General features: G+C 42.6%; 1 protein-coding gene across 1 annotated transcript in view; it reads left to right on the top strand.

The window, feature by feature from the left end:
• The window catches only part of LOC308678593 (phosphoribosylformylglycinamidine synthase-like), a 70,734-nt gene that overhangs the window by 33,408 nt on the left and 9,745 nt on the right, over positions 1 to 27,581 (top strand). Inside the window, exons 23-29 of the mRNA XM_081345819.1 lie at positions 2,243 to 2,388; positions 4,252 to 4,462; positions 5,436 to 5,527; positions 7,904 to 8,018; positions 9,874 to 10,032; positions 10,137 to 10,289; positions 12,755 to 13,070. Coding sequence (XP_081201945.1) covers positions 2,243 to 2,388; positions 4,252 to 4,462; positions 5,436 to 5,527; positions 7,904 to 8,018; positions 9,874 to 10,032; positions 10,137 to 10,289; positions 12,755 to 13,070 — 1,192 coding nt within the window. The remainder of the gene's footprint in view (positions 1 to 2,242; positions 2,389 to 4,251; positions 4,463 to 5,435; positions 5,528 to 7,903; positions 8,019 to 9,873; positions 10,033 to 10,136; positions 10,290 to 12,754; positions 13,071 to 27,581) is intronic.

Here is a 27,581-nt window from a genome sequence, read left to right as displayed (position 1 = left end):
TGAACAGGGCCAGCTGTGGGTCATCTTCATCCACACTGTCGGGCTCACACAGCTGGGTCTCCACCAAGTAAGAGGGGCCTGGCTGGGGGCTCTGCGGAGCCTCCAAGCCATCATCAGCAAGTTCTTCTTCAACACCCCCCTCCTCCCCCTCATCTGAGTCATCCGAGTCATCCGACCCAACTGCCGAACCCACAGGCTGACCCTGAATCACAACAGACGTGCTTTCGAACTGCTAGGTTGGCAGAAGCTGGGACGAGTAACAGGCGCTCACTCTGTTACGCAGCACTCGGGATTCGACCCGCCAAACTGCCGACCATCTGATCGACAAGCTCAGCATCCTAACCCACTGAGCTACCGCGTCCCTAATCTTTTATAGCACTCTAACTCAGTGTTAGCATGTTGTCCCCAACAATCTGGCCTCTCGTTTTGCTGACCTTAGAAGGCTGAGTCAACTTTGATCCGGTTAGGATCAAACTCCAGGCTGTGGACAGAGTTAGCCTGCAATGCTGCATTCTAACCATTGTGCCGTTTTATGACCTCTTTTGCCGCAGTCATTAAGCAAATCCCCCCGGTTGTTAAGTGAGACGTCACATAATCATGATTTGCGACCTTCCCTGTTTGCTTCCCCGTTGACTTTGCTTGTTGGAAACCACCTGGGCAGGTCGTAAAAAGAGGACTCTTGGACACTCACTCAACCATTGTAAATACGACCTGGTTGCCAAGCGCTTGGATGGTGATCACACGAACACGGGGAGGCTATGATGGTCGTAAGTGGTTATAAGTCACTTTTTTCAGCCCCATCGTAATTTTGAATGGTTGCTGAACGAATTGTCATAAATCAAGGACCATCTGTATAAGGAAGCCCTGAGCATTGATCCACCTACTAGAAACTCTTGTAGATATTTTGAAGGGCTGATCAGAACAAGGAAAATTGATAGATAACCTTTAGATAGATAGATGATAGATAGAAAGATAAGTAAGATAGATTAGATAAGATATGATACGATAAGATAGATAGAGATAGATAGATAACCTTTATTGTCATTTTTTTACTGTGAGCACATTGGTACACATTAAAAATGAAATGTAGTTGCTTGCTCTCAAAATATACATAAACACATTTAAACATGCTATGTACAACATAAGTATAGACCTACACCCTTAGCTATAAGTAACACATATATATTAATCACTAATTAATTACTAACTAATAATTAATTAATATTGAGCCCAAGATTTATGTCGCTAAGTGAGACATTGGTTACGTGAGGTTTGTCCCGTCTTACGACCTTTCTTGCCACAGTTGTTAAGAGAATCATCTGAAGTGTTAAGTTAGTAACACGGTTGTTAAGTGAATCTGTCTTCCCCATTGACTTTGCTTGTGAGAAGTTTGCAAAAAGGGGTCACATGATCCCGGGGCATTGCAACTGTCACAAATATCAATCGCTTGCCAAATGTTTGAATTTTGATCACATGGCCATGGAGATACTGCCACGATCATGTGAAAAATGGGTCGCAAGTCCCTTTTTTCAGCGCTGTTGTAACTTTACTTTTACTTTTACTAAATTTGTATACCGCCCTTCTCCCGAAGGACTCAGGGCGGTGAACAGGGCATATATAAATAGCAAATACAAAAATTAAAAAGGAATTAAACAAGTGCCCAATTAAAAAATACAATAACAATAAAAAACCCATTAAAAAACCCTAACGTCCCCCATCAGGCCAGACCAGCTAGTTCAAACAAGTGGGTCTTCAGGCCGCGCCGGAAGGAGCGAAGGTCCGATGCCATCCGGAGCTCAACCGGCAGTTGGTTCCATAGAGCCGGTGCGCCCACAGAGAAGGCCCTCCCCCTGGGGGCCACCAGTCGACATTCCCTGACCGGAGGCACCCTGAGGAGGCCCTCTCTGTGGGAACGCACAGGGCAGAGGGAGGTTGACGCCGGCAGCAGGTGGTCCTCAAGGTACCCCGGACCCATGCCATGTAAGGACTTGAAGATCATAACCAAAACCTTGAATCTCACCCGGAAGAGAACTGGTAACCAATGTAGCTCGCGGAGCAAAGGTGTAACATGGGAGTACCGGGAAACTCCCAAGACAACTCTCGCGGCCGCATTCTGTACCAGTTGGAGCCTCCGAGTGGTCTTCAAGGGAAGCCCCATGTAAAGAGCATTGCATTGAACAGTCACTAAAAGAGGGGGAGGAAATGTTTCCCATTATATTTTTGTTTTTCTTCTTTATCTTAGCTTTGGATGTGCTTTTCGCGGAAGAACTCGGATTGGTGTTGGAAGTGCCCCGGGCTGCGGCAGCTGACGTCTGTGGCCGGTACAGGGAAGCGGGCGTGCGTTGTGTGCCTGTTGGCTACTCGGGTCCTCGTGGTCCAAATGCCATGGTAAATGCAGAGATTATTACGTGGAAAAAAGAACTGGGAGTTATGGTATTAAAGTAGTGAAGATAGCCAGCAGAGATGGAATAGACCAGAAGAGCATGCTGGCTAGTCTCCAAGAAGTTCCAGATCCCCAAACCCCAAATTGGGTACAAGATCAATTTTACCTTCTTTTATGAGTCCTCTTTGCCTGTTTTGGGCATTTTGGGTCATTGGTTGACCTGTTCAATTTTTTTGTCTCTCAGATTGGTTGGGTTTTTGGGGTTGTTTTTTTTGCAGACGTTTCCTTACCAAAGTAGGTAACACCATCAGGGCTGGTAGGGAGTGGGGTTTCCTCTCACTCCGCTCATATTTACTGTTAACGTGTTTGGCATTTCCTGGATTGGAGTAGATACTCAGCTGCAGTTCCAGTCAAGGAGTCGACAATATCCCGATGGAGGAACCGTGGGGGTTGGACTAGAAGACCTCCAAGGTCCCTTCCAACTCTCTTATGTTATTCCAAACCCTTGAACATTATGTTAAATGATTTCTCCCTTTTCTAAGGATCTTCTCGCCTTGGGGAGATCTACTTAGTTAGTTATGCAGAAATAAACAGATCTACCATTTTAGGGGACTGGATTAGGGGACCGGAGGCTAAACCATATGAAGAACGGTTGCAGGAACTGGGCATGGCTAGTCTAGTGAAGAGAAAGACCAGGGGTGACATGATAGCAGTGTTCCAATATTTGAGGGGCTGTCAAAGAGAGGAGGGGGGTGGGGTCAACCTATTTTCCAAAGCACCTGAAGGCCAGACAAGGAAAAACGGATGGAAACTAATAAAGGAGAGATTCAACCTAGAAATAAGGAGAAATTCCTATTCCTATTCTATTCCATTCTGTTCTGTTCTATTCCGTTCCATTCTATTCTATTCCTATTCTACTCTAAATTCTATTCTATTCTATTCTATTCTATTCTATTCTATTCTATTCTATTCTATTCTATTCTATTCTATTCTATTCTATTCTACTCTACTCTACTCTACTCTACTCTACTCTACTCTACTCTATTCTATTCTATTCCACTCCACCCCACCCCACTCCACTCCATTCCATTCCATTCCATTCTATTCCTATTCTACTCTAAATTCTATTCTATTCCATTCCATTCTATTCTATTCTATTCTATTCTATTCTACTCTACTCTACTCTACTCTACTCCACTCCACTCCACTCCACTCCACTCCACTCCATTCCACTCTAAATTCTATTCTATTCTATTCTATTCTATTCTATTCTATTCTATTCTATTCTATTCTATTCTATTCTATTTATTCTATTCTATTCTATTCTATTCTATTCTATTCTATTCTATTCTATTCTATTCTATTCTATTCTATTCTATTCTATTCTATTCTATTCTATTCTACTCTACTCTACTCTACTCTACTCTACTCTACACCACTCCACTCCACTCCATTCCATTCCACTCTAAATTCTATTCTATTCTATTCTATTCCATTCCATTCCATTCCATTCCATTCCTATTCTACTCTAAATTCTATTCTATTCTATTCTATTCTATTCCATTCCATTCCATTCCATTCCTATTCTACTCTAAATTCTATTCTGTTCTGTTGTACTCTACTCTACTCTACTCTACTCTAAATTCTATTCTATTCTATTCTATTCTATTCTATTCTATTCTATTCTATTCTATTCTATTCTATTCTATTCTATTCTATTCTATTCCCTTTCCAGCTTGGATCCTATTTTAGCAGAGGCACGTTGGGCTAAGAACCTTGCTGTGATTTATAGCCAACCTTATACCCCAACTGGGCCTTCAGCTGCTCTGCTGCCATGATCGGTGTTTCTCATACGTGTCTATTTTCAGGTCCAGGTCACTGTGAATGGACAGCAAGTGCTGGCGGAGAAAGTCTCAACCTTGAGGAGCTGGTGGGAGGCCACAAGCTTCCAGCTGGAAAGGCTGCAGGCCAATCCAGACTGTGTGGCTCAAGAAGAGGCGGGCTTGGCCAAGCGGACAGAACCCAACTTCACCCTGACCTTTAACCCTCAGGAAGAACTTCCTCTTCTTCAGGAAATGGGTATGAAATGGACCGGTCTCAAGAGGCGAGCCGGGAAGAGGGACTACTGTAACTTAACTCCCCAAGATCTTGGTTTCATACCAAGAAACAGAAAAAATGGATATAGATATAGTCCTCGGCTTACGCCCACAATTGAGCGCGACATTTCTGTTGCTAAACAAGACAAGCGGACTTTGCCTCAGTTTACGATATATTTTTTTTTGGCCACAGTTGTTAAGTGACTCATTTGGTCAATCAGCGAATCTGGTTCCCCACCACTGTCTTGGCTTGACCACGAAAGTCAGTCAGATGGTGATCACGTGGCCCTGGGACAGTGTCTAATTATACATATCTCTCATAAATCGATATCAAAAATATCTGTCATAAATAGGTCAATATCGATCATAAATAAATCACTATCATAAATACGGGCCAGTTGCCAAGTGCCCAAATTTTGGCCACATGACCATGAGAATGTGCAACGGTCATAAGGATGAAAACCAGTCGCCGGACATTGTTTCGGCGCCGTTGTAACTTGGAATGGTCACTAAACAAACGTTTGAAAGTCAAGCTAAGCAAGACGATTGCCAAGTGATTTTTGTCCCTTTCTTGCCACAGTTGTTAAATGAGTCACTGCAGTTGTCAAGTTAGCAAAACGGTTGTTAAGTGAATCTGGCTTCCCCATTGACTTCGCTTGTCAGAAGGTCGCAAAGAGGGATATCCCCCATGATCCCAGGACACTGTAACCATCATAAATACGAGAGTCTGAACTTTGATCATGTGACGGTGGGGATGTTGCAACGGTCGTAAGTGGGGGAAAACGGTCATCGGTTGTTGTTTTTTCCACTGCCGTTGTAACTCAGAACGGTCACAATGAATGGTTATAATTCGAGGACTACCTATAATCTTGCCAAGGGGAAAAAAGATGAACTTGCATGGTTGATGCAGTGCAGAACCGGCCTTTTGTTTTTTTCCTCCCCTCCCCCCCCACCAGCCTTGCCTGCTCCCCGTGTGGCGGTCCTTCGCGAAGAAGGGAGCAATGGAGACCGTGAAATGGTGGCCGCGTTTCTTATGGCTGGATTCCAGGTCAGTTTGTCCAAACGGAAGTTGCAAAAATCTGGGGGGTGGGGGGGTGGGATTGAGAGATAATGAGGGGAAAATCTTTGTTCTTTGAAGCTTCCGCCGAGTTGACTTCTGGGCTGCTTTTCCTCCTCCAGAAATGTCACTCAATAGGATCTGTGAGGACTTGTTACTCTCTGAGCTTCAGGAAAGGAGAGGTTTAAAATCAGAGAGCACCAAGGAACGCCACAGTTCAAGCCTGAGCTACAGATAATTCTCTCCTATCAGTATCAATTGGATTGAAATGATCTAGCTGTCCTAGAAGGACCTCAAGAGCTGTCGATTGGCACCTCCGTGTCTGTGGAGATTCTCAGTCATCCAGGCCATGGTTGTCCCAAAGGTGGTTTTTTTGAAAAAGGCAACTGGACTTTGTTTCTTTAGAATAGAATGGAATGGAATGAACAGGGATTAGAGTAGAATAGAATGGAATAGAATAAAATAGAATAGAATAGGGAATTTAGGATAGGATAGGATAGGATAGGATAGGATAGGATAGGATAGGATAGGATAGGATCTTAATTGAAATAAGAATAGAGTAGAGTAGAATAGAACAGAATAGAACAGGGAATTTAGGATAGAATAGAATAGAATAGAATAGAATAGAATAGAATAGAATAGAATAGAATAGAATAGAATAGGGAATTTAGGATAGGATAGAATAGAATAGAATCTTAATTGAAATAAGAATAGAGTAGAATAGAATAGAATAGAATAGAATAGAATAGAATAGAATAGAATAGAATAGAATAGAATAGAATAGAATAGGGAATTTAGGATAGGATAGGATAGGATAGAATAGAGTAAAATAGAATAGAATAGGGAATTTAGGATAGGATAGAATAGAATAGAATAGAATAAGAATAGAATAGGGAATTTAGGATAGGATAGAATAGAATAGAATAGAATAGAATAGAATAGAATAGAATAGAATAGAATAGAATAGAATAGAATAGAATAGAATAGAATAGAATAGAATAGAATAGGGAATTTAGGATAGGATAGGATAGGATAGAATAGAATAGAATAGAATAGAATAGAATAGAATAGAATAGAATAGAATAGAATAGAATAGAATAGAATAGGGAATTTAGGATAGGATAGAATAGAATAGAATCTTAATTGAAATAAGAATAGAGTAGAGTAGAATAGAATAGAATAGGGAATTTAGGATAGGATAGGATAAGATAGGGTAGGATAGGATAGGATAGGATAGGATAGGATAGAATCTTAATTGAAATAAGAGTAGAGTAGAGTAGAATAGAATAGAATAGAATCTTAACTGAAATAGGAATACAGTAGAGTAGAATAGAATAGAATAGAATAGAATAGAATAGAATAGAATAGAATCTTAATTGAAATAAGAATAGAGTAGAATAGAATAGAATAGAATAGAATAGGGAATTTAGGATAGGATAGAATAGAATAAAATAGAATAGAATAGGGAATTTAGGATAGGATAGAATAGAATAGAATAGAATCTTAATTGAAATAAGAATAGAGTAGAATAGAATAGAATAGAATAGAATAGGGAATTTAGGATAGGATAGAATAGAATAGAATAGAATAGAATAGGGAATTTAGGATAGGATAGGATAGGATAGGATAGAATAGAATAGAATCTTAATTGAAATAAGAATAGAGTAGAGTAGAGTAGAGTAGAATAGAATAGAATAGAATAGAATAGAATAGAATAGAATAGAATAGAATAGAATAGAATAGAATAGAATAGGGAATTTAGGATAGAATAGAATAGAATAGAATAGAATAGAATAGAATAGAATAGAATAGAATAGAATAGAATAGAATAGAATAGAATAGAATAGAATAGAATAGAATAGAATAGAATAGAATAGAATAGAACCTTGGAGGTCTTCTAGTCCAACCGCCCTTATACCATTTGGCTGTCCAGTCTCTTCTTAAAAACTTCCAGCGCTGGAGCATTCACAACTTCTGGAGGCGGGTTGTTCCACTGGTTAATTGTTCTAACTGTCAAGAAATCTCTTCGTTCTAGGTTGCTTCTGTCCTTGGTTAGCTTCCATCCATTGCTTCTGGTCCTGCCCTCAGGACAAGCAGAGGTTTCGCTTCTCATCCAAGAAGCTTTTGAAGATCTGAAGAAGCTTGTTGGATGAGAAGCAAAAGGTCTTCAAGGAAAAAGAAAGTCCACTTGCCTTTAAAAACAAAAACAAAACCACACACCTCTGGGATTGGGCATCTCCAGTTGGCCAAGAGCTGCAGATTTCTGACGGCAAATTGTTATCTAAAATCCTTCTCACTGACTATCTGGGTCCTCCCTTAAGAGCCTCCAATGTATTCTATTCTCCATTTGGGGGATTGTCCCTACAGGTTTGGGACCTGACCATGCAAGATCTGTGCTCGGGCAAGATGACCTTAGATACCTTCCGTGGCTTGGTGTTTGTTGGAGGCTTCAGTTATGCAGACGTTCTAGGCTCTGCCAAAGGTGGGTCCTTTTTCCCCTCTAGCAGGAATGGGAAATTATCAACTTGGTTGCACTGGGGTAGCGCTGTGATAAATATTGCAAATGAAAGTGGGCCCTGCTGGGTTTCTTCTCTATCTATCTGTCCCGTAGGACAGGGGTCCCCAACCTGTGGGCCATGGCTCGCTACCGCTCCATGGCCTATTCGCAACCGGTCACTTAAGTCAGGGCTTTTCAACCAGGGGTACGGGTACCACCTGTGGTATGTTGGCACCTGGCAGGTGGTACACGATCATTCTAGCAAAGTGGTAGCAGGGGAGGGGAATGAGCTGAACCGGTGGCAGCACCGCACAAGCCTGAGCAAGAGACGGCTGGAGCTGCAGGGCTGTCAGGGCTCAGCGGAAGTGCCAGGATCAGCGTCTCTTCAGGGCTGTCAAGGCTCAGTGGAAGCGCCAGCTGGAGCTCGGTGTTGATCCTGGCGCTTCTGAGCCCAGAAGAAGCACCAATCAGCTGGAATGTTGCAACATCTCCAGGGTCTTGTGATTTACATTCAGATGCTTGGCAACTGATTTATATTTATGATAATCACAGTGTCCCAGGGTCATGTGAAGCGACCAAAACCTGCTGCAACCACCCAGAAGAGGGGGGGGGGAGAATAAAAACCAAACATCCCCCACCCCACCCCCGCTGCCAATCCTCAACAGAAATGCTCACAACTATGAAAGCGAACTGTTCTAAGTGGAGGACTACCTGTACTTCATCACTTTTTTTCCTTTTTGGGGGGGGGGGTCATCACGTTTTTGACACCTTGCTAGGCAACTGGTAGTACTCGGATGTTGCCATATCCTAAAAGTGGTAGAATGGGTGAAAAGGTTGAAAAGCCCTGACTTAGGTCGCTGGCTAGCCCGCACACATTTGTGGGTGCTCGCGGCCCCATTCGCGTGAGCGTCGCAGGCGGTTGTGGCCTCACACGAGCGTCATGGGTGCTCTTGGCCCCACCCGAGTGAGCAACTGGTGTTCGTGTGTGCGCACATACCTGCCCCTCCCACACAACCATCCCCTTTCCTCCCGCCAATCCAAAAAGGTTGGAGAACTCTGCCATAGGAGAACCATCTTCAGCTTGAAGAGGTGGACTTCAGCTCTCAGAATTCTGAGTAATCACTTTACGACCCACAATGGACCAGTAGGAATAACCTTGAGGAACCAGGGGAAGAGATGAGGCCTAGGAGAGAATCAGATAAGAGAGTCAGGAGCCTTCGGTGGCTTAAAGGCCAGAAGAAGCTGAGGAAGGACCCACCTTAATGGATCAATCGGTTAAAGTGGTGGTGGGAAGTTTCTCCTTTCAGACTTGCAACGTTCTGCCAATGTAGCCTTAACAATAAAGTAATAAACGTGATAAAATTATCAAAGATGGAGTATTCCAAGATGGAGAGGATAGCACGTGTCAGTACAGGAGGTGGGGGATGGGTTCTCCTGGAGCCAGCCAGCCCCATGCTTGTGTGGGCCCCGGTGTCCCCCACGCAAGGCTACACAGCCAAGTTTGGACCCCTTTGCGGAAGGGCAAGAGACTGGGGGCTTTCCTCATCTCTGCGGGGCAAGATGTTCCGCAGCGCAGGGGTGGTGGCAGAGGAGGACCTTTTCCTTGACCCCACCAGTTAAAATTCTTTTGATTGACAGGGTCCGTAAGCATGCCTTCCTTGCCTGAACAAGTGGGACGGGCTGATGTGATAGGGTGAAGTAGGTAATCTGGCCCTGAAGCGCACACATCTGGAGGACATCTGATGGAGGATGAGCTTGCAGGTGTTTGGGGTGACACCTCTTGGTGTTAGAGGCAAAGCCACTGTCTCTTAAGTTCTGACTTCACTGTCTCTGATTACAGGCTGGGCAGCTTCGGTGACCTTTAACCCCACAGCCCGGGCCCAGTTCCAAGCGTTCCACCAGCGTAAAGACACGTTCAGCTTGGGTGTCTGCAACGGCTGCCAGCTCATGGCGCTGCTGGGTTGGGTAGGAGCCGAGACCTCCGAAGCCAAAAACCTTGGTAAGCCAGCTCACCCTTCCCGACATTCCCTTGCTCCCAGCATCTCTACATCAGAGATACGTGAGAAAGGCTCCTTTCAATCTCTTTGTCTTTGTCTTCCCTAGATGGGTCCATTCAACCCGGATTGCTGCTGAGTCCCAATAACTCTGGCCGGTTTGAGTCGCGTTTTGTGAATTTGGGGATTGAGGAAAGTCCAGCCCTGATGCTGCGAGGCATGGCAGGATGTACTCTGGGCATCTGGGTAGCCCACGGAGAAGGTAAATGAAATACAGAGTACAGGGAACATCCTCCCTTTTTTAATTTTCCCCCCAGGCCAGAATAGAATAATAGAATAGAATAGAATAGAATAGAATAGAATAGAATAGAATAGAATAGAATAGAATAGAATAGAATAGAATAGAATAGAATAGAATAGAATAGAATAGAATAGAATAGAATAGAATAGAATAGAATAGAATCTTAATTAAAATAAAAATAGAGAATAGAATAGAATCTTAATTGAAATAAGAGTAGAGTAGAATAGAATAGAATAGAATAGAATAGAATAGAATAGAATAGAATAGAATCTTAACTGAAATAAGAATACAGTAGAGTAGAGTAGAATAGAATAGAATAGAATCTTAATTGAAATAAGAATAGAGTAGAATAGAATAGAATAGAATCTTAATTGAAATAAGAATAGAGTAGAGTAGAGTAGAATAGAATAGAATAGAATCTTAACTGAAATAAGAATACAGTAGAGTAGAATAGAATAGAATCTTAATTAAAATAAGAATAGAGTAGAATAGAATAGAATAGAATCTTAATTGAATTAAGAGTAGAGTAGAATAGAATAGAATCTTAATTGAAATAAGAATAGAGTAGAGTAGAATATAATAGAATAGAATCTTAATTGAATTAAGAGTAGAATAGAATAGAATAGAATCTTAATTGAAATAAGAATAGAATAGAGTAGAATAGAATAGAATAGAATAGAATAGAATAGAATAGAATAGAATAGAATAGAATAGAACCTTAACTGAAATAAAAATACAGTAGAGTAAATAGAATAGAATAGAATAGAATCTTAATTGAAATAAGTAGAGTAGAGTAGAATAGAATAGAATAGAATCTTAACTGAAATAAGAGTAGAGTAGAGTAGAGTAGAGTAGAGTAGAGTAGAGTAGAGTAGAGGAGAATAGAATAGAATAGAATAGAATAGAATAGAATAGAATAGAATAGAATAGAATAGAATAGAATAGAATAGAATAATAAATTTTATTGTCACTTTAAATGTATGGCCTAAAAATTTGGAACAGAACAGAATAGATAGAACAAAATAGAACAATAACTTTATTGTCACTTTAAATGTACACTAATCAGCATACCTTAAAATGAGATTCTGTTACATACAGCTCTTAAAGGGTAACCACTTCCAATATACACTGCATAAACATGAGAAAAATACATAAATAAAATTAAATTATGCATATACCCACATATGTGGCCCAGAGAAACAACACAGTCTAGAGTTTGGATGTATACATGTATAGGGCGAGTAAAACAAATCTTGCGAATTTACCAGACAAATGGCATACGGAACAAAGCTATTACAGAAACTGGTAGTCCTGTTATAAATACTTCGAAACCTCCTCCCAGAGGGGAGCAACACGACCGTGAAGTAGGTGTGTGTGGGGTCTCTAACAATGCTTCGAGCTCTAAGCACATATAAGCGCTTATCAGCAGTGTCCTGAATAACTGGAAGTGTTCTTCCTATAACTCTCTACATGGACCTTCTATCTGAGGCAGTTCAATAAACGATGTCTAATTTTACAACTTTTTCACCCTCGCCGTGCTGGTTAAGAAAATCACTGCAGCTATTAAGTGAACTAGGTAGTTGTTAAGTGAGTCACACAGTTATTAAGCAAGTCTAGCTTCTCCTATTCATTTTGCTTGTCGGAAGGCGGCCAGCGAGGTGGCGAATGACCCCTGGGCAATGCAACTGTCTTAAATGTACGCCAGTTGCCAAATGCCCTGATTTTGATCACATGACAGTAGGGGGAATATTGCAACGGTCATAAGTGTGAGGAGTGGTCATAAGTCACTTTTTCCCAGTGGTGTTGTCATTTCAGATGGTCGCTAAAGCAGTGGTTGTAAGTCAAGGACTATCTGTATTGAGGGTTCGTTCCCCAAGCTTGTGGGTTGGTTTCCGAACGTTTCGTTACCAGGCCGGGTAACATCTTCAGCGGAGTTTAAGGGATGTCAGTATCGGTATTCTTCTGTTTATAAGGGCTTCAGGTGTGGGTGTGTCAAGGGAGGGTCTTGTGATGGGTCAGGTGTGAGAGAGTTTTGTGATGGGGAGTTTATATCAGGTCAGGACCTCCCCATCTGAAGACCCATCCCACTGATGACTCAGAACTGACCCCTCACAGATCCTCCCTTAACACACCCACCCCTGAAGCCCTTATAAACAAAAGAAGTTAGAATAACAAGAGTTGGAAGGGACCTTGTAGGTCATCTAGTCCAACCCAAGAACACTGACATCCCCCCCAAACTCCGCTGAAGATGTTACCTAGCCTGGTAACAAGACGTTCGGAAACCAACCCACAAAAGCTCGGAGAACGAACCTTCACCCGCATCCTACACCCGAGCTACAGATAGTCCCCACGATCGCCACCTGCAGGATTGGGCAACAGGGATCTGTTTTCACAACAAGCCCGTTTTTCTTCCTGATCCCAAATAGGTCGGATGCGGTTCAGCTCGTCTGAAGTCCTGGCTCGGACACGCTCCTCCCGGCTGGCCCCGCTCCGCTACGTGGACGACCAGGGGCTCCCTACGGAGGAGTACCCCCTCAACCCGAACGGGTCCCCCCTTGGCATTGCCGGTGTCTGCTCTCCTGACGGGCGCCACTTAGCCATGATGCCTCACCCAGAGCGATGTGTCCTACCCTGGCAGTGGCCTTGGATGCCGGCCTCCTGGCGCCAGTCTATGAAAGTCTCACCCTGGCTGCGCATGTTCCAGAACGCCTGCGAGTGGTGCTTGCGTTATCCAGAGGGACAGCCTTGACCCTGGTTCATCCTGACGGTTTCTTCGCTTGAGTGCTTGCATTCCCAATACTGAGCCACCACTTGCAAGTCATCCGAGATGATCCCCAAGATCTGACCAGAAAGCCTAAATCACTGTTCTGTCTTTTCTGCCTGGGGTCCTTTCCCAAGGTCACCCTAAACCTGGTTACTGAACTAACCAGCATCCAGAAATCATAGTTATGGACCAAACACAGATTAACCAGGTTGACATGGTGCAAAATGAAATTGCTACATGCTCCTTTCCTAAGGTCACCTTAAACCCGGTTACTGAACTCACCAGCATCCAGAAATCATAGTTATGGACCGAACACAGATTAACCAGGTTGACATGATGCAACATGAAATTGCTATGTGTTCCTTTCCCAAAGTCACGCCAAACCCGGTTACTGAACTAACCAGCCTCCAGAAATCACAGTTACGGACCAAACACAGATTAACCAGGTTGATGTGCAAAATGAAATTGCTACGTGCTCCTTTCCTAAGGTCACCTTAAACCCGGTTACTGAACTAACCAGCCTCCAGAAATCACAGTTACGGATCAAACACAGATTAACCAGGTTGACATGGTGCAAAATGAAATTGCTACGTGCTCCTTTCCTAAGGTCACCCTAAACCCGGTTACTGAACTTAACAGCATCCAGACATCATAGATATGGACTGAACACAGATTAACCAGGTTGACATGGTGCAAAATGAAATTGCTCTGTGCTGCTCTGTGCTGCTCTCTGTGTGGGACCAGTGCGTTTTCCAAAGTGCCAATAAATAAATGCCAAATAATTCTTTAAAAGGTGTCTGTTCTGTGCAGCTTATGTTTGGAGTCAGAGATATAAATGTATTCAATACATTTTGGCTGGAACAAAAAGCAGGAACAACAACAAAAAAATCACACGATACAGGTAGTCCTTGACTTATGGCCACAATTGAGCCCATTGTTTCTGTTGCCGAGTGAGAGATTTGTTAAGTGAGTTTTGCCCCATTTTATGACCTTCATTGCCACAGTTGTTAAATGAATCCCTGTAGTTGTTAAGTTAGTCACACGGTTGTTAAGTGAATCTGGCTCCCCCATTTGACTTTGCTTGTTGGAAGTTCACAAAAGGTGATCACGTGACCCCGGGACACAGCAACCGTCATAAATGCGAAACAGTTGCCAAGCATCTGAAATTTGATCACATGACCATGGGGATGCTGCAAAGGTCATAAGTGAAAAATGGTCGTAAGTCCCATTTTTTTCAGGGAACGGTCGCTAAACGAACTATTGCAGCCTTTGGATCAGCCCAGCTGAGAACGATGTTAGGTGGGGTTCTAACTAAAAAAAGGAAAACATTTATTTATTAAATTTATTGTCCACCCATCTTACCGCAGGGTAATTCTGAGGGCCTTACCATATTAGAAAGAGATAACGCTACAGAAATAAAATGCTACAAAATTGCAAAAATTATTAAACCAGATATGATGGTTGGAGATAACAAAACCCTCAAAAAATCTGCTGTCCTTGCCAATGGAAGAAAACTTGAAATTATCTTATGCTATCCTAGTTTGCTTGTAAAAATCACTTAGTAAATTGTGGTAATAACGGCCTCTTGTGTCAACCTCTAGACATCATCCCCAAATGAAGCCATTAATGCAAGGGCCAATGGTCCAGTTGGCGGATCCAGAAAAAAGAAACTCCTGGGACATTAGTTTACCAAGAGTATGAAACTTTACTGAATAAACTATATTGGCACAGACAGAGCAAAACCAGCTCTGGGTTTCCCGCGCAAAAACTAGCATAGTTAATTTCCCCCTGTGGGGAAATTACATCCATTACGTCCGCCAATCACTTCTGTTCGTTTTGTTATGAGAACCTGCTCGATGTGTCCTTGGGTTGGGGGTCTCACGGGAACAGACGATGCTCAGATGCATTTGCCCCCACCCTTGCATTGCACCCCCCTCCTTTTTCTTTGTCCCGTTGCATCAGTCCTGACAGCGAACCGATTCAACGGATGACATTTCGAGGGGAAACTCAAAATCATGTGCAATTTCATAAGTTTAGGATTTGGGATCCCCCAACGGCTTCCCCTTGTCAAAAATCTCATCATATAAATTAAAGGCGGTTCCATTAGCATAATGGGAAATACAGAAGTAAAAGGCACGGTTCTAATTTCGTGCTTAATGCTCTTAATTTTCTAGCCAATCTGTAAAACGGGGACAAAGTGACTTCAAATTTGATAATAAAGATTGTCAAAAGAATCATTTTTCCAGTAGTAAGTTATGACAGTGGAAAAAAAAAAGAATCTGCAAGTCGTGGATTGGAAAATCATAAAACATATAATCGTAATACTCGAAAGGACCTTGCAGGTCTTCCAGTCCAGGGGTCCCCAACCTATGTTCTGAGGCCTGGTACCGGCCCGTTGGCCCGGGAATAGCCACCGAGCCTCAGCCCACTCGTGGTAGCAGCGCCACGGAGGCACTAGCGGCCCCATTTGCACATGCATGGAGATGCTAGCACCACTGTCAGCATCACGGGTGTGTACGGCTTGGCGCATGCGCATGGCCCGTTTGCACATGCGCACAGGTGTCAGTGCGCGCACCACGGGTGCGTGTGCTTCAGTTGTGCATGCGTGTGTGTGCTAGGACCACTGTGGCGCACCTGCCCGTTTGCACATGCAGACGGGTGTCAGTGCGTGCGCCATGGGTGCGTGTGCTTCAGTTGTGCATGCGTGTGTGCTAGCACCGCCGTTGTACACCTGCCCATTTGCACATGCGTGCACGGGGCATGCGCACACACATTTCCCTGCTGCCTCCTTCCAGGCTGCCAAGCCGAAAAGTTTGGGAACTCTGTTCTAGTCCAACCTCGTGCACAAGGCAGGACCCCCTTAGGTCATCCCTATCAAATGGTTGTCCAGTCTATTTTTGAAAAACCTCCAGTGATGGAGCACCCACAACTCCAAGAGGCAAGCTATTCCATTAATTACAGGCGGTCCTCGATTTATGACCGCAAAACGGAGCCCAACGTTCCTGTTCTTAAGCGAGAGAGACATTTATCGAATTTTTGCTCCATTTTACAATCTTTCCTGCCACGGTTTTGCAATCTTTTTTTGCCCCATCTTACAATCTGTCTTGTCAATGTCAGTCGTAAGTCAAGGGGCGACCCCATACTCTACCGCAGACTTGGGAATTCTGAGAGCTGAAATCCACCCCTCTTAAAAAAAAAGTTGCAGAAGTTGAAGAACATTGCCCTAAAAGTTGATTTTCTGGAATCTTGGTGCTTTCTTTTTTGTGAACTGGCCTACCTTGAAGGGTGGACCTACTATAGCAGGGGTAGGCAACCTTGGCTCTTTTATGACTCGTGGACTTCAACTCTCAGAATTCCTGAGCCAGCATGGCTCAGCTTGGAAACCTCTCCCTTTCCCCTCAGCATAGCTGGCTCAGGAATTCTGGGAGTTGAAGTCCACGAATCATAAAAGAGCCAAGGTTGCCTACCTCTGGCCTAGGCCGCTTTATGACTCGTGGACTTCAACTCCCAGAATTCCTGAGCCAGCATGGCTCAGCATGGAAACCTCTCCCTTTCCCCTCAGCATAGCTGGCTCAGGAATTCTGGGAGTTGAAGTCCACGAATCATAAAAGAGCCAAGGTTGGCCTAGGCCGCTTTATGACTCGTGGACTTCAACTCCCAGAATTCCTGAGCCAGCATGGCTCAGCTTGGAAACCTCTCCCTTTCCCCTCAGCATAGCTGGCTCAGGAATTCTGGGAGTTGAAGTCCACGAGTCATAAAAGAGCCAAGGTTGCCTACCCTTGTACTATAGGTTTAAAAAAAGCTTGTCGGTTCCTAGATGATAATAGACATTTACTTAGGCAGTTTTAACTTTCACCTCGAAATTTTACCAGATCTAATGTTCTGATAGCTATTTTACAAAAAAAAAAAAAAAAAAAGCTTACGTTATGTGTGGCCGGTTAGCTCACTTGGTTAGAGCGTGGTGCTAATAACGCCAAGGTCGCGGGTTCGATCCCCGTACGGGCCAATATAATTTTTATTCAGAGAAAAATATAATCAGAGGACGGAATCCCCAGTTTAAAATACGTTCACACGTGCTTTAAAAAAAAACCGTTTGGTGAATAACCCTCTTGAGTTGTAGGATCGGGGAACTCCTCGTGGCCGCCACAAACAAGTAAAGCAACCGCTAAAAGCTACGATTTAAAAACAGCGAAGTTAATTTTTTTTTTCTTAATTTCTTACGGTCCTGGGGATGGGGATGGGGGTCTCCCCCACCTCCCCTCCCCCTTTTCGATTAGCTTCCTTGCAATTGCATCGCATCCCCCTTCGGTTACGGGGAACTTCGACGATTCACACAATCTCTGCTTCAACCGGCCGGCCCCGCGTGTCTCGCGCGCGCGCGCGCACACCTGCGAGTTTCTTGAACTGGAAAGAGGGGTTGTGTGAATGCAAGCAATCGGGACGTCAAAGCAAAACGGCCCCCCCCCCGCTCTCTCCCCGTTTTTTTTTTTTTTTGCAAGAATTAGTTGCCGCGATTGCAAAAAAATAAAATAAAATAAAATGCTTTGCAAAGATTCCGCGTGGGAGAGTGGAACAAGGTCCCGGGGCAGTCAGATAAATTTTATTTATTTATTTATTTAATTTTATTTAATTTTATTTAATTTTATTTATTTATTTATTTATTTATTTATTTATTTATTTGTTTATTATTTATTTATTTATTTATTTATTTTTGGGACTTATATGCCGTCCTATCTCCCAATTTTATTTATTTATTTATTTAATTTTATTATTTATTTATTTATTTATTTATTTATTTATTTATTTATTTATTTATTTATTTATTTATTTTTGGGACTTATATGCCGTCCTATCTCCCAATTTTATTTATTTATTTATTTAATTTTATTTAATTTTATTTAATTTTATTTAATTTTATTTATTTATTTATTTATTTATTATTTATTTATTTATTTATTTATTTATTTATTTATTTATTTATTTATTTATTTATTTATTTTTGGGACTTATATGCCGTCCTATCTCCCGAAGGACTCAGGGCGGCTAACAACAGTAACATATAATAAATACAGAAGTTAAGATAAAAAATTAAAATTCAAGGCCTCTGTACAATAAATTAAAATTAAAATTAAAATAAATTAAAAGTTAAGAGTTAAAAATTAAAAAGATAATTAAAATCCCTGTCAGTCCAGGTCAGCCACGTGTCACTGTGAACCAGGTGCCACACGGAGGGGTTTCCCCCCCACCCCCCAACTCGAGCAAACTCGAGGGTAGAAATTGTCACTGCACGTTTTTTTATGTTCGTCAGAAAGTTCATTTCTAACTGTACATTTTCCCCTGCTCTCTGCACCTGTTGTGATAACTTATCTGGTAACCATAGTGAATCCCATATGACTAGCTATGTTATGGTTTCAGTCTGTTTAGTGCGCATGTCTAGAGAAAGTTCTGGGTTGTTATCTGTATTGTTTTTTTTTCTCTTTGCTGTTACTGTCTGTTACGTTAGGATGTAGTGAGCTAGCTCTGTATAATATATATTTGGTTTTTATATTTTTGTAAGTAAAAGTTATTTAGTAAGATTATGCGTCGTGTTTTTATTGCCTTCCTGCAAGCATATCATGCATTCTCTGAAGCACGGTCCGTCGCCCTCTACAAAGGTGTTTTTTACCTTGACATTTTGGTAGCAGAGGATGGTTTGATTTATGTTTTTGGAGATGCATGTTTCTGCGGCTGTTATCAGTTAGTTAGTGCTAGTGAGGCAGCGGTGATTAACTGCTGAAACATGTCAGGAAGGAAGCCACGGCTAAAGAGGAGTCTTTCTGTGGGCCAGCTCCCTTCAACTTTAAGAACTCCGATAGCTTCGGCCACACGCCTTGGAGAAGACGCACCTGCTCCTGTCGACGATGCAAGGTCAGTCACTCCTTTTTCTACTTTTCCAAGCTCCCTGGCAGCTGTTTTTGGAAATGTTCACACTCCAGGGGCTCAAGATGAATTTCAAAGGCTTGGAGCGAAACCTAAAGTTCAGCCAAAGAAAATTTCTTCTGCTCCTTCAAGCCCCAAGCAAACTATGCGAGATAGGGCTATGCAAGGCTACTGTGAACAAATTGGGGTTTTTGAAAGGCATTTGCAGCAGGCAAAGAAATATGTGTCAATGGTTCAGCAATATGAGAGGACTTATGAGCATGAACCGGCCATATTGCCACACCCACAAGGAGAAGCCATATTGCCTCCTTCTTCCCCAAAGCCAAAGTCACGCCCATCATTGAGTGTCATGCAAGACGAATGGGAACCGGAGGCTCCTATGTCACATGATCATGGGCTGTCCCAAAGGACATACAGAGCCACAGTGATGCCTGAAGCAAATGTTATAGCACCATCTACTGGTGAAGCTGCATTAAGACATGAATTGGAGCTCTCACTCTCGCAATTGTCTATGGAGGAGTCTTTGCTCAGAGATACAAGATTTCTGCCATTATCTGAGGCTCCAGTCCCTGATGGTGCTAGGATTCCTGTTACTATTGCTTCTCCTGTTAATATTGCTTCTATGCAAGCCCCTCTACCTGGCAGAACACAGCCATATTTAACCCACATGCAATTGCCACCGGGTTCTTATATGCGAAGGCCAGTGTCATCTGCAGGTTATGCTACTGCACCAGCCCCAGCGCCAGCGCCTCCTGCTGGCCAGGGTGGAATAGCAGCTCAAAGACAGGCACAGCCAGCACCAAGACTACCGGCAGCTTCAATGCAACTGCCGCATGTCCAGGCACAGATGCCACTGGTGCCCCCTGCAGGTTATGGTCGGATTGCACAACCTGCACAGCCAGTACCTCAATTGTATATTCCTCATCAAACACCTTCCATTGTACCACTGGCTGGTGATTCAAAATTAAAGAAGTCAGGGCAGAATTACAGGGCATGGGTCAGTGAGGTTGGACTTTTGCTACGCAGAGAAGGTACTCACATGATGGTGTTTAATCCTCCTGCCCAGCCATGGACCCCTGACATATGGGACTTGGATAATAGAGCATGCACAACATTATTGATGTCAATGGACATTGAATTGCAGCTCACGTTTTCACAAGATGCAACTGCCCAACAAATTTGGACTCAGTTAGAGGCATGTTATCGGCCTACATCAATTGAGTCTACATGTTTACTTTTGTCTGAGTTCCATGGTTCCAGATTAAAATCTGGTGAACATATTGGAGCACATTTGACTAAAATGAAAGGTATTAGAAAAGAACTGGGTGAAAAAGGCTATCCTATTGATGATTTTCAAATGATCAGCATTATCATCAATTCTTTGAATCATGAGTGGAAAGATGCTATTTCCAAGATTAATCAAGTGCCTATTGCTCAACGCACAGTGGATCATGTATGCAGAATTTTAGCCGAAGAAGAGGCACTTATGCAAGCTGCACCACATTTAAGGGAACCACCTGCATCAAGAGCTTCAGCGAGGCGTGCCTTCCGTGGAAGGACTTACGTTCCAAGAATGCCAAGATGCTACATCTGCAATCGTGTGGGACATGCCACCCGGGATTGTCCCCAACGAGTTCCAGCGCCCGTCACGTACCAGCCCAGAGGAACAGATTCCAGAGGAGGCAGAGGTAGAGGCGGACGACAAAGTCGTGGTCGTGGTTCCAGGCGTGATCCACAAGCTCCACTTGTCACATTGGTTGTAACCAACGATCCACAGCCTCAACCAGAGTATGACAGACGACTTCTTTGGACTTTGGACAGCGGAGCAGCATTACATGTTACCTACAGAAAAGAGCTTTACACTGAGATGCACGAGCCTGAACCTGAACTTCGTGAACTTTACTCTTTTTCCAATCATCCTGTTCAGGTCATGGGAAAAGGAACTGTCTACATTGAAGAGCTCGGTGCTCTCATTCCAAATGTTTACTATGTTCCGTCTGCCAGTAGTAATTTGCTTAGTCAGAGTCATTTGTCTAGGTTTTCTCATTTTCAGGTCCACCATCTTGAAAAAGCAAGTTATATAGTCAAAGACGGAGATATTGTTGCTGAAACCATGTTGATTGGTGGTGTTTATTACTTAAAACCAAAGTCTAAGCAGCAAGAGCAGGCAAGTATACACGTTCCAAAAAGCACAGGCCCAGAGAGAGACGTCCCAGAGAGAGATCCTGTTGCTACTCCAAAGGTTCCTAATAATGATAAAAAGACAAAAAAGACACAGGTTGCTCACAGCAAGCCTGGGGTTCCTAACAAAAATGCTAATGTTGAGAATTCACTAACAGGTAAACCTTTGCATTCCAGGTGTATCCATAAGTGGCACAGAAGATTGGGTCATGCCAGATTCCGTGTTCTGAAGAAGATGCCAGAGTTTGCAAGAGGTTTGGATCTAAAGGGGTGTAAGGTGTTCTTGGACTGTGCTGTCTGCAAGAAAGCCAAATCCAAGGCAGCAGCAATTCCAAAACGCGCTACACGCCTGTCAACACGCATTTTTGATTTGGTACACACTGACATAGTTGGTCCTTTTGCACCAACACTTGGTGGTAAAAGATATTTCTTGACAATCGTTGATAATTATTCTAGATATGGATATGTATATCCTATGAAAGAAAAATCTGAGACCTTTCAGATCTTTAAAGACTTTGCTAGTCTTGTCTATACCCAATTCGACGTCAACATTGCCAGAATCCAGAGTGATCGCGGTGCTGAATTCATGTCTCAGCGTTTCCAGGACTGGATGCGTGAGAATGGGATAGTACATCAGACATCCGCTCCTTATACTCCAGCTGAAAATGGAGTGGCAGAACGCAGAAATGGAGTTCTGCAAACCATGATGCGTTGCCTCCTTGAAGATGCTAACCTCAGTCTTCCATACTGGGGTGAAGCTATCAAATATGCTAACCATATCATCAACCGTACTTGGAGTAGTGTGATAAATCAGACCCCTTATTTCATGTTGTATGGACACAAGCCTGATCTCTCACATCTCCATATTTTTGGTTCCTATGCTATGGTGAATATTCCTTTAGCCCAAAGAAAGAAAGGGGGTCCTGCAGCAAAAAGGATGAGATTTATGGGCATTGATGATAATTCAAAATGGAGCAAATACATTGACTCTCATCATGTTATTGTGGTTTCACAATCTGCTACTGTTGAGGAAGATGCTGACTGGTCCAGGATTCATTCTAACGATCCTGGAGTTTATTTTCCTAGAGACGATGTTGCTGATGCCACGCAACCTGATGATCAAGATTCACAGGATATTGTTCCTTCCACGAGTTCTTCTCAACCTACTGTTCCGTCTTCGCAAGCCGCCGATGTTGCTGGCGACGATGATGAAGACGAGGACGACACGGAAGAAGAATGGACGGTTGGCCCAAGACATTCCAAGAGGTCCACAAAGGGAATCCCTCCAAAACGTTATTCGTGGCAAGTAACAAAAACACCTGTACCTTTGATTTGTAATGTTACACTTCCACCTGAGAAGTTCACACAGATCAAACATCTTCCTGAATCAGAACAAGATAAATGGTTTGAGGCAATGCAGGCTGAAATGGACAGTCTAAAGAAACTTCAAGTGTTTACGCCTGCAAGTCCTCCAGCAAACAAGAAAGTTATTGGTACTCGATGGGTCTACAGGATCAAAAAGAAGCCGAATGGTGAGTCGTTGTACAAGGCCAGACTCGTAGCCCAGGGTTTCGCTCAACGTTATCCTGAGGACTATACAAATACATACTCACCCACAGTGCGAACTGAAAGTGTGAAAATTGCATTAGCCACTGCAACTATCCTTGGCCTGGAAGTTTTCCAGTTCGACGTTGAAACGGCTTATCTACACGCTGATCTTGATGAAGAAATCTACGTGAAAGGTCCTCCAGGTTTCCGACAGCAAGAAGGGGATACCTGGTTTCTACACAAAAGTCTTTATGGTCTGAAACAGTCTGGTTTAATGTGGTACTTATGTCTTTCTGACAAACTAAATTCAATGGGCTTTATTAAGTCCGAAACAGATGAATGCGTGTTTACTAAAAGATCCGGTAATAGGTATGAGATAATTCTTGTTTATGTCGATGATATTGTTTATATTGGTCCAAATAAGCAGATGAGTGAGGTTTTTGCTAAAGCTTTACAAAGGTTTTTCACGTTGAAGTCTTTAGGGTGTATTAACACTTATTTAGGTGTTCAAATTGCCAAAACTCAGAAGGGGTTCAGTCTCACACAGGAAGAGAAGATTGAACAACTGTTACATCACTGTAACATGGAGGACGCTAAGCCTGTGAGTATACCCATGCAAACCGATTTTCACATTTTGGCACATGAACCAAGTCCTGAGTTCGAAGATCAAACACTATATCGCTCAGTCATTGGGTCGCTGCTGTATATTAGTAGTTGGACTAGACCCGACATTGCACTTAGTGTTAATCTGTTATCACGACACGTAGGCAAGGCAAAACAGTTTCATTGGACATGTGTTAAAAAGTTATTGAGGTATCTAAAACACACCAAAGACATGAAGTTGTTGTTGGAACCCACACATACTGACTATGCAGAGTTATGTTGTTTTGCAGATTCAGATTGGGCGAGTGATAAGAAGTCACGGAAAAGTACATCAGGTTACATGATGTTTTTAAATGGATGTCCTGTTTACTGGCATGTGCGTAAACAGAATCTTGTTTCTTGTTCCTCTACAGAAGCTGAGTATGCTTGTGTGTCTGATGCATGCAATTCTTTAACCTGGTTTGATGCTTTAGTCACAGATATCTGGACACATCCGATTCGACCAATCACAGTGATGGAAGATAATGAATCTGTGGTTTATATTTCTGAAACACGTTTTACAGGTTCAAGGTCCAGACACATTGACATCCGATATCAAAACATAAGGCAACTGGTTAAACAAGGTTTTGTGTCATTACAGTATGTGCCTACACGTGATCAAATTGCTGACATGCTGAACAAACCACTTCCTACAGCCCAGCATGAGTATCTGCGTGAGAAGATGTGCCTTACTTGAGTCTTCACTTTGCTGACGAAAGAAGGGGAATGTCACTGCACGTTTTTTTATGTTCGTCAGAAAGTTCATTTCTAACTGTACATTTTCCCCTGCTCTCTGCACCTGTTGTGATAACTTATCTGGTAACCATAGTGAATCCCATATGACTAGCTATGTTATGGTTTCAGTCTGTTTAGTGCGCATGTCTAGAGAAAGTTCTGGGTTGTTATCTGTATTGTTTTTTTTTCTCTTTGCTGTTACTGTCTGTTACGTTAGGATGTAGTGAGCTAGCTCTGTATAATATATATTTGGTTTTTATATTTTTGTAAGTAAAAGTTATTTAGTAAGATTATGCGTCGTGTTTTTATTGCCTTCCTGCAAGCATATCATGCATTCTCTGAAGCACGGTCCGTCGCCCTCTACAAAGGTGTTTTTTACCTTGACAGAAATACCGTTAGAAAAATGGGATTTCTGTTCCGTTTCAAGCAAATAAAATAACCCGCAAACTGGTTCCACTGGGGCTTGAACCCAGGACCTTCTGCGTGTAAAGCAGACGTGATAACCACTACACTATGGAACCCGCTGTGAAAAGAACTTCCCTGATCTTGTATATTATTTATTTATCTATCTATCTATCTATCTATCTATCTATCTATCTATCTATCTATCTATCTATCTATTTATTTATTTATTCGGTTTATATACTTATATATATTTATATATTTGTATATATTTCTATAAATCTATGAGGAATACAGACGATAAACTCGCGTAGTTTAAATGCAGAGGAGCGGTAGAAACCAGACGAGGAGCTAAAACTTAAACGCGGAGCTTTCTGCTTGAGAAAACAAAACAAGACAAAAAAGAATTACGGCTTCCTTTGGGCAAAACGGGGCGATCTCCCCAAATGCGTTACAAACAAACGCACAGAAGCCCTTTTGCAACGATTCCCACATGAAAAAGAAATACGCGGAAGCGAGAAAGCGTCGGCGACGAGGTGGCCGAGTGGTTAAGGCGATGGACTGCTAATCCATTGTGCTCTGCACGCGTGGGTTCGAATCCCACCTTCGTCGACGAGTTTTATTTTCTTTTAGCAAAAGCAACCGAAACGCTCCTTTCCCCCCCCCCCCCCCCAGCCGCAAAAAGTCGGTGCTCTCACGTTCAACTCGCATCGCTCGACAGATCGGCTTTGCAGATTTACGACCCTCGCGGCCCCCTCCCCCCACCCCAACCAACAGCGAATCCACCTAACACGCATCTCCGCCTCCCGTGGCTTCACACGTTCCCCCGTGGGTGGCTTTACCTGTCGTGTGAATGCCGCCCAGCTTCTTTGCCAGCTTCCCAGATGGGCACCCAGTGTAGATTCTATCAGTGGGAATGCGTGAGAAGAGAGATTAAGTGGTCTTCTTTTTTTTTTAACGCCAACCCTGCGTCTAAAAGGATGATCAAGTGCATATATAGATATTTGTCAGCGTTTGAAGGACCATGTTACTATTCATACCAAAGGAATAAAGAGGAATAAGAATAACAAGAGACAGGAAGCGAAAGAAAATGGAGGACTTGGACTGCCGGATTGGATGCTATATTATCAAGCAGCTATATTAACATGGATAAAAGACAGATATTGCTGAAAACAGATGAAAAATTGATTTTAAAAACACTTATAAATATTGGCTAAGCTTAAAGAGGTTTTCCCAGTTGCAATGTATGGCTGTGAAAGTTGGACCATAAGAAAGGTTGAGCGCCAAAGAATGGAGGCCTTTGAACTCTGGTGCTGGAGAAGACTCCTGCGAGTCCCTCGGACTGCCAGGCGATCAAACCGGTCAGTCCTAGAGGAGATCAACCCTGACTGCTCTTTAGAAGGCCAGATCCTGAAGCTGAAACTCAAATACTTTGGCCACCTAATGAGAAGGAAGGACTCACTGGAGAAGAGCCTAATGATGGGAAAGGTTGAGGGCAATAGAAGAAGGGGACGATGGAGAATGAGGTGGCTGGATGGAGTCACTGAAGCAGTAGGCGTGAGCTTAAATGGACTCCAGAAGATGGTAGAGGACAGGAAGGCCTGGAGGAACGTTGTCCATGGGGTCACGATGGATCGGACACGACTTCGCAACTAACAACAACAACAAAGCTTAAAGATGGAAGAAGAACAAATAAAAGAAACAACGATAATATGGGCAAAGAACTTTGGATATAACATAGAATTAGAAAAGTGGCAAAGCTTATGGGAAAGAAACGTCAAAATAACAAAAATGGCAACATATAAAGAAAACTTATACAAAATGTTTTATAGATGGCATTTAACACCGGTGAGATTAGCAAAAATGTTTCAAAATATGTCTAATAAGTGTTGGAAATGTAAACATCAACCAGGTACTTCTTATCATACCTGGTGGACATACCCTAAAGCTAAAAGATTTTGGTCAAGAATATACGTATGGTAAGAGAAAATGATTCAAAAATCTATAGACTATAAGCCAGATTTGTTTTTGTTCGGCATAAAGTAGGAAACTATGAGAAAGAATGTGCCTATATACTTAATTTTACACGTATTAACTGCAGCAAGAATAGTATTTGCTCAATATTGGAAAAATGAAAACCTACCAATGGAGCAAGAAGTAAGACAATCTTAAGATTGTGCAGATGTGGACAGATTGACATTGAAGATTGTAGAGATGGAGGTCAAGGATATGAAGGGACCGTGGGCAGCAAACTGCCTGCCTTAATATCCTGTTATCCACATGTCCATGAGCTCATTCCAATTAGCACTGCCAAGGACTGCCAGGAACCAGCTAGATATGAGAGACTCTGCCCTGGCTGGGATGTTCGGATTTCTTTAAAATTGACTAGGGCAGTACACCAATAAACAATGCTTTTGCTGTGTGTTATTTCCTGCTTGTTAAAACTGTATAAATACAATAAACTCTGCGTAGGCAGACAGACATTTTGGGACACCCTGAATCCGACAGAAGATAAAAGAGAAAGAAGATTCAGTATATTTTAGAACATGGGACAATTTTTATCAATGGCAAGAAAAATGAGTTAGAGAGAAAGGAACGTGATGTGTACTATGTAACATTAAATATGAATTAGTAAGAAGAAAACTATCGGGTGAAGTGAAGATGCAAGAAACATATTAACACTAGCCCAGGAGTCAGCAACCTGAAACAGTGAAAGAGCCACTAGGAACCGGTTCCCTCACAAAAGGAAAAACTGGGAGCCGCAAAAAATGTGTGCACATGTGCGTACATACGCGCATGCGCAGAACAGGGTTTGACTGAAGAGTAGAGCCAAGGCGGGATATGCACCTACCCTGCATATTTGAATTGATTGGTTGAACTTTTTTAGTCCCACTTTTTTTTTTTTTGGACTGCACGTGGCAGAGGACTGGGAGCCACAGGAGACAGCTGAAAGAGCCGCATGCGGCTCCGGAGCCGCGGGTTGCAGACCTGTGCACTAGCCTATTGATTAGGAAAATATAGAAAACTAATCATTACTGATCGTTTTTTAAACACATCAATCC

Source organism: Vipera berus, assembly GCF_964194415.1.
Source record: "Vipera berus genome assembly, chromosome: Z".
Classification (NCBI taxonomy): Eukaryota; Metazoa; Chordata; class Lepidosauria; order Squamata; family Viperidae; genus Vipera; species Vipera berus.
This window is presented reverse-complemented; position numbering and strand designations above follow the sequence as displayed.